This window comes from Hippoglossus stenolepis, chromosome 9, assembly GCF_022539355.2.
Source record: "Hippoglossus stenolepis isolate QCI-W04-F060 chromosome 9, HSTE1.2, whole genome shotgun sequence".
Lineage (NCBI taxonomy): Eukaryota > Metazoa > Chordata > Actinopteri > Pleuronectiformes > Pleuronectidae > Hippoglossus > Hippoglossus stenolepis.
This window is the reverse complement of record NC_061491.1, coordinates 5,486,873-5,500,673: the sequence shown is the minus strand read 5'-3', so window position 1 is coordinate 5,500,673 and position 13,801 is coordinate 5,486,873. Positions and strand designations below refer to the sequence as shown.

General features: G+C 41.9%; 3 protein-coding genes across 6 annotated transcripts; all 3 read left to right on the top strand.

Moving 5' to 3' along the window:
- The first annotated feature begins 134 nt into the window (after positions 1-134).
- Positions 135-3,199, top strand: si:ch211-12e13.1. 2 transcript variants are annotated; one of them, XM_035164903.2, is made up of 5 exons: positions 135-544; positions 610-773; positions 1,882-2,139; positions 2,306-2,515; positions 2,599-3,199. In XM_035164903.2, the coding sequence occupies exons 1-5, from the start codon at positions 300-302 to the stop codon at positions 2,793-2,795; spliced, it is 1,074 nt and encodes a 357-aa protein (XP_035020794.2). In that variant the 5' UTR covers positions 135-299; the 3' UTR covers positions 2,796-3,199. The 2 variants fall into 2 exon arrangements, with proteins under 2 accessions (XP_035020794.2, XP_035020795.2); XM_035164904.2 differs by having other exon boundaries at positions 137-544; positions 1,882-2,124.
- A 2,190-nt stretch (positions 3,200-5,389) lies between these two features.
- si:ch211-12e13.12 (paralemmin-2) lies at positions 5,390-8,002 on the top strand. Of its 3 annotated transcripts, none has more exons than XM_035166575.2 (2): positions 5,390-5,588; positions 7,061-8,002. In XM_035166575.2, exon 2 carries the CDS (start codon positions 7,128-7,130, stop codon positions 7,671-7,673), a length of 546 nt encoding a protein of 181 aa, XP_035022466.2. In that variant the 5' UTR covers positions 5,390-5,588; positions 7,061-7,127; the 3' UTR covers positions 7,674-8,002. The 3 variants fall into 3 exon arrangements, with proteins under 3 accessions (XP_035022466.2, XP_035022464.2, XP_035022463.2); XM_035166573.2 differs by having other exon boundaries at positions 6,995-8,002; XM_035166572.2 differs by having other exon boundaries at positions 6,990-8,002.
- A 4,609-nt stretch (positions 8,003-12,611) lies between these two features.
- Positions 12,612-13,517, top strand: LOC118115480 (sushi domain-containing protein 1-like). The gene is made up of 2 exons (XM_035166650.2): positions 12,612-12,732; positions 13,257-13,517. The coding sequence occupies exons 1-2, from the start codon at positions 12,618-12,620 to the stop codon at positions 13,430-13,432; spliced, it is 291 nt and encodes a 96-aa protein (XP_035022541.2). The 5' UTR covers positions 12,612-12,617; the 3' UTR covers positions 13,433-13,517.
- Positions 13,518-13,801: the final 284 nt, after the last annotated feature.

Here is a 13,801-nt window from a genome sequence, read left to right as displayed (position 1 = left end):
CTTGTTCCAATTAAATGTTTTATTTTTAAATCCTTAAAGAGGGGACAAAGAATTTTCACGTCACTCTTAATCATGGTGACCCCCACTGTGAGTGTACCGTAACACCACGAATAGACGCGCTTCAACTTTCAAAGTGCTGCTGGCGTGAGCGTGTTTTCACAAACGAGGGATCACGTGACCGCAGTGAACAATCATGGAGTCGCTGGGAGCGGAGTAATGGGACATGACACTTAACACATAGTCTATGACGCGTGTTCTACTCGCTGCGTTGCGTTATACACACGCGTTTTTGCGTAGAAATGGGGAATGCGCAGAGTTGCGGTGTCGCCTGTCTCACCGTGGGTTCGGTGTATTTACTTTACGCTCACATTTACCGCTCTCACCAGCTGCTGAAAACTAACGTACTCTCCAGCGACCACCTGCCCAGCTTCCTCTACCTCTACCTGAGGAGTCTGAGCCGAGCTGTGAGCAGGAGATCGGGACACCTACACGCCACGCCACCGAAGAAGAGGAGGGAAGCTGTGTTCACGGTCCTCCAGTACAGGTGAGCATCGTCCAGTAGAAGTGTCTCTGTCGTCCCGCTCCACACTGACTGTCTGTGTCTGCCAGGCTGGACCCTGTCACTCTGAGGAGGTTCTGCAGTGCAGGGGGTTATGGTTGGGATTATCCAGACACTGAATACAGAGACATCCCCCTGTGCTTCCCTGACTTCCTGTGTGGCAGACTGCTGCTGATGGTGCTCACTGATCCCAGCTTCAGACTCAGCCCAGCAGGTAACACTCTCAGAGTCAAGTTATAGGGACTTCAGTATTTGCTTTGGAAGCAGCACCAGTTCTCCTAAGTACGCACACCCAGTGTGACAGTGCACTTGCCAGAGAGGTTGTTCCAATGCTTCCTCCCTGATGATACTGCGCCATGAATAAGAATCTGAACATCCGAGGTGCTGAAACCCTTTGGGATTTTCTCACTGAACAAATATTAAGCAAAGCAAACGAAATAAGAAACTAGAATAGCACCCAGTCGAGTGCATCCCTCCGCCAGGCCCCAAAAGCCTTCTTAAATTTAGTCAAGCTGCACCAAACTTTACACATTCCCTGTAACATACCAGATTTTTTTCAATCAAGAACCATGAACTATTGTCACTAGAATGTCACTCAGTAGAGTGTATACCTCTGCCAACGCCCAACAGTCCCCTAACGACACCAAATTGTGCACACTAATAAACACCAGCCCCTTAATCTTAATCTTAACATGCCTGAATTTTCATCAAGATCCATGAGAAATTCCATCCATGTGAAAAAAAAGTTTCTTGGTTATCTGTCCAGTAGTTTTTGTGTAATCCGGCTAACTAAAAGACAAACAAACAAACAATCACAGATGAAAACATAACCTCCTTGGCAGAGGTAAACATGTGGAGAGAAAATATAAAGAGGAGCGGCACAAAGAAATGGAAGAAAACTCCAAAGAAATCCCAAATGACCTCATCGCATACAAAACTATTACATATGCATGAAATGGCTGAACATTTTAACTTTAACTTCTGGCAAAACGTCTCTTTAGACACCATATAATACAAGACAAACTGCCAATATCATCTTGTCTAGTCTATGTATCTCTGGTGTGAAACCGACATTGTGTTGGATTTAGATATGGAATAGTGTAGCAGGTGAGCAGCTTCAACATGAATCAGTTGGTGTCACATAAACATAGATACAAACATAGAAAGGCAAAACCTGGAGTCAGGAGAGTCATTATTATGTCAAAAAATAATATAGATGTGAAAGGTTTATTATGTTTATTATTACCAGTTTATTATGTGCTGGCAATAAAAGGTTAGAAAATAATGGTTATGTGATGAGAACTTGTGTATTATTTCTGCAGGTCTGGTTCGTGTGCGTCAGAGTGTGAAAACCCTTCAGCCAATTGATGAGCTGAAGAAAGGTCCGTTCATGCTGCAGGTGCGAGTCATGGAGTACCGGCCAATCGATGCAGGGGTGGAGGTTGACATCTGTCTGTCCGCCAGCTCTCGTTCAGGGAGCCTCGTGTGGGAGAGCGTCCTGACACTGCTGTCCAAAAACAAGCTCCACACAGCCGACACATGCTTCACAAAGACTGAACATGAGAGTGAGCAGTGTTCTGGTGATTTTTTATAATGATGTTTTTTAGGGTTTTTTACACTAGGAACATAAATGAATGATTTCCTCTTACAGTCGCAGTTGTTTTTTAATGTTTACCCATAAAAATGTGTTCACCCAGTTGCCATGACTCATACCCATGACTCATACCCTTGTCCATAATATGACAGGCCAACCATGTGAGCCTGTGCCAGACAACATGAAGCAGGTAGAGCTCAGAGTTCCCTGGAGAACCAACCTGTTGTGTGCATGGTCCTCCTCTATCTACTCCCTCCATCGGCTCCTCTCTCTACCAGCCTGGCTGTTCGGCTGCAGATCACAGTCCGCACCGAGTCTCTGGATGCTGTCAGTCTGCTTGGCTGAAATCGAAAAACACAAAGGTAATTTATTCAACAAAACTATTGTGTCGAGTTATTTTCAGCAGAACTTGTCCGACTCTGTCACTTCTCTGTTGTGTCATCAGGGGTTGAAGTCATCACAGCTCCGATCAACGTCACCGTCCAGTTTAGGGAGCCTCTGTTGGTGCCAGGAAAAGTGGTGATCAGGTTTTGGGAGATGACCAAAAAAAGGGGTCAGCACTTTGCTGAAGGCCTCAGCTTCCACATGCAGCAGCCTGGAAGCAACATATCTCATGTGGTGGGGATGATTTCTAAGTCTTGATTAATATGGACTGTTTATATTTGTACTGTTGTCAAAACATAATAAAAATGTTAATATTTTTCTTTTTCCATTTACTTCAGTTTCATTTAAAAGTACATAGTGCACTTTAGTAACTAAGTGCTCTAGGCTGGTTGTGGATAATAAGCCTATCACTGTTCACCTTTCAAGCCTTTTCTCACATAATACAATATTGTATAATTTTTTCCCCTTCTTCAAAATTTGAATGACTACATAAGAACAATATTAATGGATCTGTCTCTGAGCCATCTCTTTGTTTTCAGCTTCATTAAATGCACCCACCATGGTACCTATGATCATGTGACGTGATTGTTCGATGTGATGTGTGGTGCTTGGATCACATAGATGAGAATAAACAGCGGGATGGAGATTGATATCTTTCCTAAGCAGCACTTCTCTGTTTTCCACCTTCAGCAGCATCACAACAACCTCTTCCTGATTACACTGTCGTTACAGATCACATGTGTTTGAACTAACCAATCAGAAGCTAGACGGACTTCTGTCTGAAGTGAAGGTGTGTGAGAAAAAAGGCTGATTTAGATTATTTGTCTTTAAAGAAATAAAATTATCCGTTGATTTGACATTAAAGGAGCCATGTCATCGAATAAAACAGAATTTAAATGGTAAATGGTCTGTATTTATATATTAAATAGCTTTTCTAGTCTTGATGACCACTCAAAACGCTTTACAGTACAGGTTTTTTTTGCCATTCACCTATTCACACACACATTGATACATTCCATCTATGTGCTGCACTCTTCTCTTTGGGGTTCAGTATCTTGACCAAGGACACTTTGGCACGTGGAATGGGGAAGGCAGGGATGGAAGAGGACGACCACTTTACCCCTGAGCCACAGACTTGAAATAGAATGTCATGCTTATGCTACATCATAGGAAGGCACTTACCAATACTTAAAATGTACTCTTTTGTATGGTACAACTGGGTAGCATCTATTACAAGTTATATTTTGACCTTATTCAGGTTTACAGTAGTTCACACTATAATTTAGGAAGGGGAACGATGTTGAATGAAACAGGAAGAGAGCCTTTAGACATTTTGACACACCTTGTACATCACCCACAGGTAGACTTAACTATCCTGACTTCACTGACATCTTTGAATCAAAATGCTAAAGGCCTAATGTCTTTTCATGTACACCGAAAGAGCATTTTCCATAGCGACATTGTGTCGTAAGGGAGAAATTGGCAGGTTATTTTGGCATTTTGGAAATAAACTTTTTTTGTTTCTTGGTGAGAAAGGATGAGGTGGATATTAGAGCTGTGTTTGAGCAGAGCAGGTCTCATTTTGAACTTTGGACAGAGGCTAGCTGTTTCCCCCTGCTTTGTGTCTTCATGCTAAGCTTAGCTAATGCCAATCCATATTCACTGTACAGACATGACTGTTGTTTTTAACCTTTTTTTACAGACTGTTTTCTTTACCCCACATATCCGACAATACATGACGGTTCATATAATGCGTTATTTTTTATATGTGTAAAAACCAATATTGCCTAATTACACCGCACTTGTTTTAATGACATAATTGAGTTGTTGGATATTCCTTTTAACCTGAAATGATAACTATAATGTGAATTCAAACATTACTGATTAGTTTCATCAGCAGGTGTTATTGTGTTGTAGGTTTTAAAGACCTACTGTACATGAGCACTTTGTCAGATGCCATGTCTACCCATTGACTGTACGAGGCTAACGCAGACATCATCCCTACAGGCCATGAGGACTTCTCAATATTTGATCCCCTCCATATTCCTCTTTGCAGCTTTCATGTATGTGAAGGTCTGTCCTCCTTTATTATTTAGTGGAACATATTCAGTGCATGGGACTGAGAGAAGTGGATTATCATGCATCTCTGCACCACGGGAGCATTTTAAAAAAGGAATCAGGGGCATGGTTTGTAGCATGATTGTGTACAAGAGGAGAAGAAAAGAACAAAGCTTTTTCTGGAATAATTTGAAGAGAAGTGAAGTTTGGTCAAGATTATCTCTCCCTTAACTTTAAAATGAAAGGATGCGGCATTAAAACACTGATTGTTATTTTTTTATTTATTTATTAAAAAAGGTCAAAGATCTGAAATCATCTTGGGCACCATCACCATCATTGTGGCACATTTCTCTTGTTTTTTTCTATTCTTTCACTATTCCATGTCAATTTGATATGCCCCTTGTGATTAAAAAAATGTGAAGATTTTGACTGGTGTGAAAAAAATTACTAATCATAAGAAAACATTTATTGAAAAAAAGAGTTTGACATTTTTGGAGAAAGACTTACAGTATTCAACTTCTTGCTGAGTTGTGGATGACAAAATGAATATATACTTGTACCTTTTTCGTATAGTTTATACTGGCTGTGCCATGTGTGAGTATGTATTACTAAGTTCCTTTTTGTAGGGCTTTTTCTTCTTCTCATCTTCAGGTGTATAAATATTAACATGATTCTGTCCACAAAAATCCCACAGCAAACCCAAGCCTGTAAAAAAAAAGAAGAAGAAAATGCATTATTGCTGGTGTGAATAGAATCAGTGGAACGTCCCGTGATCGCCTCCCTGCACACACACACTGAGCACAGTTGTAGTACAAGATGAGGGGAGGGTGTGTGTGAAGAATCTCTGTTTATAGACATCCAGGTGGAGCAGGAATCAGATTAAGCAGCTGTACTGGAGATCGGTCGCACACACTCTGGGTCATCCCACCTCTGCCATGTGATTCTCATTACAGAGACTTCTGGGGAGAAGAGTTCAGCTGTGGACAGCTCGAGGTAAAATAATCTTTTTTTTTTTCAAATATTTAAATCGAAATGCATTTTGAGGAACATTTTTTATTTCTGCACATATGATCCAGCATCTGTTATGGCTAAGTAACTTCTGATTGTGACAAACAGTGAAAAGTTATTTATTCTGAGGTAAAATACAGTCTTGAACACTGAGTTGATTGCAGACATTAGTACTGGAAAACTGATATGTTGTAAAGAAATACAGTTTAGGGGTTTATAGATCAACTGTAAGGACTATGAGGACATTATTGTCTAATTTCTCCTTGCCCTGCTGTAAGTTCCTTCTGCTACAATAAAAGCTCTTGCCAGCCTAACCACAGCCACTACTGAGACAACGGAGCAACGACCAAGTGCAGAGTAAAGCAGTAATGCAGCGAGTGTGTTTAAATCGTATCTATTTTTCATCCATTGTTGTTCACTCGCCACCACAAGCTGGAGTGGAGCACGCCAACAGTCGCTTGAACATGTACATTGCTGTTATTATTCATTTATAAAGTCCTGATTCTGTCACGCATATGAATCAGTCAAGTGTAAGAGGGTCGGTGTGTGAGGCTCCGAGACACAGAGCACTGCACTATGTGGTGCCATTAAATGGAGACACATGAGACACAAATGAAGAAGTCTTTAAATTATGGACTAAATGTTAATATCTCATTTGTCTAAACATAATATATAATAAATATGTGCTCTTTAAAAAGCATGGCTAGGTTTTACTGAGTGGAACCTGTGTGTGTGTGGGGACAGTGAGAGAGAGCTAGATGAAGCACACTCACACATACTCCTGTCCCGGTTAGAGCACTTTAGAGGAGTTCATCTGTCTCCTTCTTCAAAGAGCCAGTCCTCTGGGAATTTAAGTTATTTTTTGCTTCTTTTTAAAGTAGCAGCTTCATTTATTTATTCACAGAGGCCAATACTAAATGACAGCTCTTCTGTTATAAACATAAAACTGTTCCACTGCACTTACTTTTACCTCCTCCAGGTTCAGGGATCATCATCATTCAAAAACATGAATGAAACATACATTTGTAAAGCAAATGTCATACAATAGGTATTGAAACATCTCATTCAAAACTATGACGCAAAACCTAAAATAAACATCTGACTGTGGAGGAGGAGTCAGGCGAGGCACTGGGCACCACATTTTGTGTCAATCTGTCCAACAGTTATTTTTCTAATGTGCAGTGATAAATCCACAAATAACCTATTGTTATTCACTGACAATGTGTGTACTGTTCTATTATAAAGACTATTCTATTCACATGCATTTGTCACATCCACCGTCTTTAAATGTATATATAGGGCTGTTATAAAGTCCAAAACCTGCACACCAGTCGAGAAGACCAGTCCACTTACTAGAACATTAAACATGTTTCCGTTTTGTTTCAGTGCAGCAAGAAGAAATAGATGAAGAGGCAAGGAAACGTCCTTCCCGTTCATCCCTCTGTCTTCTCCTACAGGGAGCAGCAGCCTGCAGGGAGCAGCAGCCTGCATATCTACCATGACTACCAGAAAGTGGCTTTTACGATGTCTCCTGGTAATGGCCATGCCGCAGAGAATGGTTCCCACAATCAGGGAGACAAGGTTGCCACCAAGATGCCAGACTACGTCTCTAAAAGTCAAGACCAAAAGTACCAAGACGAGAGTGTGAACAGGAACTCCATGTGGGTGATGGAATCGAGCAGCCAGGCCTACTCGGGGCCGGAGGACAACTCTACAGACCCACACGAGACCCTGACAGAGACCTCAACTCTGACCTTTGTAGACGCCCACACCATGGAGGATTTAACAGAGAGCCACAGTCTCCACGGGATGGGAATGGTTTACCTCAAGGAGTTTGTCCTGATAGATGATGACGATGATGGGGACATGTCGCTAAGAGAGAAAACAGTCACAGACTTGACCGTCATGGATGGGAAAGCTGCTGACCTGGTGTGTGGGAGGCTGTTGTCCACCTCGGCCGGCTCGTTGTCAGAGTGTAAAGAGGAATCAGCGGCTCCTGAGGCCCCACCCTCCAAGGAAGTTAAGACTGCACATGAAACGAGACGCTGCTGTTTCTGCACCCTGTTATGACCCTGCAGCAGGTCACAGGTTTGGAATTCGCTGCAGCCTTTGTGTCTGAGATCAGGACTGTGAAGCCATCCATGAGGCCTCTGTACTCTGAGCACTCATCCAACATGCTGAGCTTTATTATTATTATTATATTATAATAATCAACCAGCAAAAAGATTTTCATCTCAAACCTCAGCCAGTGATGGTTTATTCAGACTAGCACCCCATGTGCATATGAACTGTGCAGTATGTGTGCTGAGAGGTGTAATGCTATGTGTTGGATTTACATTAACAGAACATGATTATGTGAGATAAGTTAACAATCTTTTTCAAGTTTTACAAACACATGTCTGACCTCTATGATAAAACATTTGGTACTGAAAAAATGCATGTTCATGTAATATTTGATCTGAATGACAGACTGTGATGATTACATTGAAGGCCTTGACAGATCGGGTGCTAACATCTAATAAAGGAAAGTACAAAAACAAAATGGTGTGTGTGGTTAGAATAGTTATGTGCCAAATATGCTGAGCAAAAGAATGTGGAATAAGTGCAACAACACCATCACTATTATATTATTATGCTAAAGAATTATTTAAATAGTGGATCCAGCAATCTTCTTTCAGGTTGCAAGGGACGCAGCACTTTAAAGTTCCTAGAGTTTCTCACCTTGAGAAATTCTATGAAAGAATGCTTTTATGGGTTCGTACGACACACACCAAGATGTTGCCACAATGTATTTTCGATACACAATCCTGCCGGTGGTTCCTTGCTGTTCCACTGATCGACATCTGGCAGCACTAACATGCAAAGGAGCATAGCAATACACCAGCAACTTCTGCGACGAGTGCTAGCGACTCAACATGGACGTAAACAATGCATGATTTGATGTTCAATGATGCTCAAACAAATGAAATACACTAAATCTATTTGTCTGAACTCAAAAGTACAAACATTGTGTAATTTTGAGTGTCACAACCTTAAGACCACACATGAGTTGCAAATAAAAGGGTGAGTATGACTGCTATTATCAACATAACTTTAGTTTGTTTACAAGAAAACTCGCTCCTTTTAGCAGACCCCAAACTCAAATCTGTGTGAAGCCTGACATCTACTGGAGGAAGAAGGACTGAACTGTCCCTCTGTGCAGTCGTACCCAGTGTGCAGTATGAATTGTGGAACTGGATATACACAAGTGGGTCTATTTTGCAGCTATATTCAGTCAATTCAGTTCGCCACAAGTGAATTCTAGTCAAATCTCAATTGTGCAAATGGTAAACTTGAAATTTGGTAGAGCTGGTGATGCCTCAGGTAGCCTTTGCATCTGGCAAGTTTGTTAGTGCCCTTGTTAGCATCCATGGTTCTTGCACCAGGGCCCACTTGTATCTCGTGGCTTATATTTTTGGCATCTGAGCACTGTTACTTACAAGGGTATCGCACAGTGAGCCGGACCAGTAGTAATTTCACCCTGTATAGTTTAAAATGTAGCAGTATTGAGTAAATGAGTTGAGTAAATTGGTGAGTTACACTGTAAGTTGCCATCTTGCTTCTGTATTTAACAGCAGTTGTAGACGGTAGACTAGAATATTTATTTTTAGAAAACACTTTATGTTACCAACTACCAGTAGATGTTAGCAGGTGTTAGTGGCCAACAGCGGATATAACTTCAGTTGTGCACCTTAGTGTCATCAAGTTATTTGGCCTTGTAATTAATTATACAGGCCGAACATGAGGGTACACTGAGGCTAAATGTAAATCTGACTGGCTCCTGGCTTGTATGGCAGTACTATGAAAGCCATGTGGCCCACTCAGTAGATCAGACATCATTACCTCTATTCCTTTTTAAACTATGCCTTCCCATTTTAGAACATAGGACAAGATAGAGAATATCCTTTCCAGCCACGTTGCTCTGCCTCAAATGCCATTTATTTTCCTCTCATTCGCTTCATCAACATTGTCCTCCCAGGGTACTGTCAATTCTATGAAGTAGACAACACGCAGTGTGTTGGACCAGAGTATCAGGTCAGGTGGTAGTGACACTATGTGATGGGACTGTAAGCCACTGGCCCACTGCCATCAACATCTCCCAGTCTCAGGCTTGCTTCATCTGACCACTCCTGATCAGTGGAGGAGGCCCTTTCTGTCCCTGTTCCCCCTCACAGACAAAAGTTGTCCTTTGGACTGCATTCGATTTTTTCGATGGCAAGGCATTGGTAGCAGTTCTCTTTGATTCTATTGTTGCTGCAAGGCATTTGAGTACCTGGTTGTGTCTTCACGTATACCTACCTTGGGAGAGACGTATTTTACAACCAGTGAGGATGTGCCTGGAGTTGAGCAGAGTGGGTAGGATTGATTTTTGTTCAGCCACTGCTGAGGGAAGGACGTCATAGGTTGCTCCAAGCAGAAAGTTAATCCTGCTTGCTTCCATTCCCTACAGGTCCTTCCAGCTGATCTTTCTTTTCTCTATGCTCTCCCATTTCATCCACTGCCCCTGTCTGGCTTGAGTGACAGCCTTTGCACATCTTGATGCCTCTTCCTGACACCGGATTTCATATATAGAGCTATGCTGCTGGCCATGGATTAAGAGAGAGATGTTGCAGACCAGGGCATGAGAGGGGTGTGAGGGCAGGGTCTTGTGGTGGTCCTGAGGAGTTGTAGCATTTACTTACTGTCAAACAGCCTATATGGTGCCTTGTTGTCACTACCATGCTGTTCTGAACAGAATAATGTTCTGCTGTGATTCAGGTTTATAAATCATACGAATCTGACAAACTGTTTTAATGTCACTGCTTTCTAACTGATCATCATCTGAAAACACAATGGACAGTTAAAGTCTGGAGACACGGGACCTTGTTTCAAGGTTAGATATTACCGACACCAGACCTAGGGGAAATCTGGACCGGCAGCAATGGTTACACAGGCTAGGGAGCACAGCGTAGCCATTATAAAACAAATGATTCGTTCCCTGTGAATCAGTAGAGAGAGGACAAGAGTTAGGGTCTTCCTAATGCCAGAGCTCGATTATTTCTGAGCTGCTCATGAGCATCTTCTCCTCCAATATGAATGCGCCTCTCAAACTAAATTATTTAAGCCTGGAAGTAAATGACTAAATGCTACTTGTCACTGACTTAACCAGACTATTTCTGAGGTTAGGTGAAAAGACACAACATGTTGTGCGTTATTGTTACATTGCTAGCTTGATTACATCCAGTACATTTTACGTACAGGCTTAAATAAATGTGTCAAAAATGTGCTTTGATATTCTAATATAAAAACAGCCCTCATGACTAGTAAGTGGTTGAATGCTAATGTTAGCTAAGATTTGAACTATAGACTCTGTTTAGACTTTAGATGTTATTATCCCCTAGGAGAAATTAGATTTCAGTCATATCCATTGTCTGTTCAGTTGCGGATCAGTTAGAAACCAGTGATATTAAACAGTTTAAACAGATTCTCTGTGTTTATATGACCTATAAACCTGGATCACAGCAGTACAACATCAGTCCAGTCAGGCACTGCTGTGAGGCGGTAGCTTACTCATTTGAGTGACAGTGAGACCCTGGTTAGGACCCTGCTGGGCGGAGAGATAACAGCTCACCATACTTATCTCCACTTCCCAGGACACACCAACTGACATATCCCCCAGCATCCGCTGCAGACCCTGTGGTAGGATGAAGAAGGTCTTAAAGGGGACATAGCATGCCCATTTTACCACAGGTTGATATGGTTCCTTGGGGTCTTAATGAAATGTCTGTAACATACTTTGGTCAAAATACCACAAGGATCATATAAAACAGCACCCTTTTTACCCTGTATAAAACAGCCCTCCACAGAGTGACCTGTTTTGAGTGCCTGTTCCTTTAAATGCTAATGAGCCAGCTCCCCCTCCCCCATGATTTTAAACGATATAAATTACATATTTTATATGAATAAATTATCAAATCATCCCATACTTTGTATTCCCTTCTGTTGTCCTGGAGTTTTAATTTTCCCAATCACATAATTAAATGTCCCCCTCGCCCATCCACTACAAGCACACAAGCAGACAGACAGAGAGAGAAAGAGAGGTGGGGGGACTGAAGACCATCATTTACCCCCGAACCCCGACATTCAACGGGTACAACAACAAGCGGAGAAAGCAGAATCGCGGGCTGACCTTATATATACAGTCTATGGGGCTGACCAGCGGAGAAATGCACGTCCCGTGTGAACAGCCAGGCGGCTGCGCGCTTGAGAACGGCGCTGCGCTGCCTCGCAGCGGCGCTTCCGCATCCGGTGTAAACCCGGCGTAACGAGTGGGGGGGCTCTGTGTGTTTGTGCCAGTGTTACAGTAGTGCTGAACACTGCGGAAGTCTTCCACACTGCTGGCTGTGTGGCGTTGACACCGGATGAGTGTGTGTGTGGGGGGTGGTTGGCCAAGGCCATGTAGGGAGACTTCCAGTGCCTTGTTACGACACAAAACCCAGGAAGCTCAATCGAGTCGCTCAAGCATGACGTTTCTGACTTAGAGGAACTATAACAAAACGCGCAAGTGTTTTTTCCCAGAGTTTTTGGGTTGGTAGACATGCTAGATACCCACATTAACGTGTAGAAGCTCTAACAAAGTGTAATTTGCATGATATGTCCCCTTTAAAGAAGCAGTTCTATGTGTATGAACTATAATAACAGAATGATTAATCCACCTTTAATATAATACATTGACAAAACATTGGGCAAAGGTTATACTGCACCGTGATATTCATTAAATTTGGTAGTGTTATCAATATTAAGTTGTACTTAAGAGTAGCTGTTTCTACATCATGTAAATATAGACCCTTACTATCTCTCATTCTGTTACACACACAGTGATGGTGCGGTTAATGTGCTTTTAAATGATACATTCATACGTTACAAAATGACACAATTTTGTAAAAGGGCATTCGTTAGGCTAAATATAGCTGTTATCAGCCCAGGATCTGTGGGATGCACACAAAATGCCACAACACATATGGCAGCTACGACTGTACCTGCCTTTCTGGCTACAACCCTTCAAACAACATGGCCATCTTCATCCCAAATGATGGAACCCAATGCCAGGGTGAGTTTAGGTTTGACCTGTTTTTTTATTTACAGGGTTGCTAAAAGCCCAAAACTGTAGTGTGTGACTCCAGAAGATAGCTGCTAACACAAATACATTCAGTCTCACACTATAGAGATAAGAATGTGCAATCTGCTTTTAAGCTGCCTTAACAAATTATCATTACAATGTCTACAAACCATTCAAAATGATGCTGCTAGGCTCTTGACACAATACAAAAAATGGTCACTTAATACACTTACACTGTTAAAATTCATTTTAAAATGTTGGTGCTCACTTATAGAGCCCTTCATGCGAGGCTCTGCAGCATATCATGTACATTCTGCACTACCACATGAGCTGAGCTGTTGGGTGTTCTACCCAGGAATTTCTCAATGTACCTCAAACACGCTTTGGGACTCCAGGGGATTGTGCTCTGCAGTCGATATTCCCTTAGCTTTGGAAGAGTCTCCCAAAAAGCTTGGGGAATTTAAACGTGCTTTATCAATAAACTTTACGCATTTTCATTCTCATTGGCTCTGCAGACATTGATGAGTGTAAGATAACAGGACTGTGTGGAGATGGAGGTCGGTGCAGGAACCTGGAGGGCAGTTTTGAATGCAGCTGTCAGGTGGGATACCAAGTCGACAATGGAACAGAACCTTTTCATCCTCACAGAGACAAGGCCTCCTGCAAAGGTAAAATGAGAACTACCTCATGAACAGTTGAGTGAAATTTGACAGCTGTTTATATGTCTGTCTGTTTGCCTCACTGTCACAACAGTGTAAGATAGGCAAAACTTTACTGTTGAGATCAAGATGAAGGACTGAGTTCAAAGATGGGCGGGCTTAGCCCATGGTACTGAATACTCTGAAATAAAGTAGCAATGATTATTGTTCTCATGGCTTCATTGGTACACCAACATATTAACTGGTGTCACCGTTGCTATTATCCCATTACAAGATGGTCTCTTTCATGGGTTTTTTTCTACCATAGCCACAGAACTTTTTGAACATTTCCTCCATTTATAGATTGTCTATCTGTAGATTGATGAATATCTGAACTCTAAAATGTAGTTCTATGTTCTTAT

What these genes read in the sequence shown, in the direction of transcription:
- si:ch211-12e13.1 (XM_035164903.2), top strand. Translation starts at nt 300, where the DNA reads ATGGGGAATGCGCAGAGTTGCGGTGTCGCCTGTCTCACCGTGGGTTCG. An exon ending in TTCACGGTCCTCCAGTACAG is followed by an intron (nt 545 to 609) that starts GTGAGCATCGTC and finishes TGTGTCTGCCAG; the next exon opens with GCTGGACCCTGTCACTCTGA. An exon ending in TGAAATCGAAAAACACAAAG is followed by an intron (nt 2,516 to 2,598) that starts GTAATTTATTCA and finishes TTGTGTCATCAG; the next exon opens with GGGTTGAAGTCATCACAGCT.
- si:ch211-12e13.12 (XM_035166573.2), top strand. Translation starts at nt 7,008, where the DNA reads ATGAAGAGGCAAGGAAACGTCCTTCCCGTTCATCCCTCTGTCTTCTCC.
- LOC118115480 (XM_035166650.2), top strand. Translation starts at nt 12,618, where the DNA reads ATGCACACAAAATGCCACAACACATATGGCAGCTACGACTGTACCTGC. An exon ending in TGATGGAACCCAATGCCAGG is followed by an intron (nt 12,733 to 13,256) that starts GTGAGTTTAGGT and finishes TTGGCTCTGCAG; the next exon opens with ACATTGATGAGTGTAAGATA.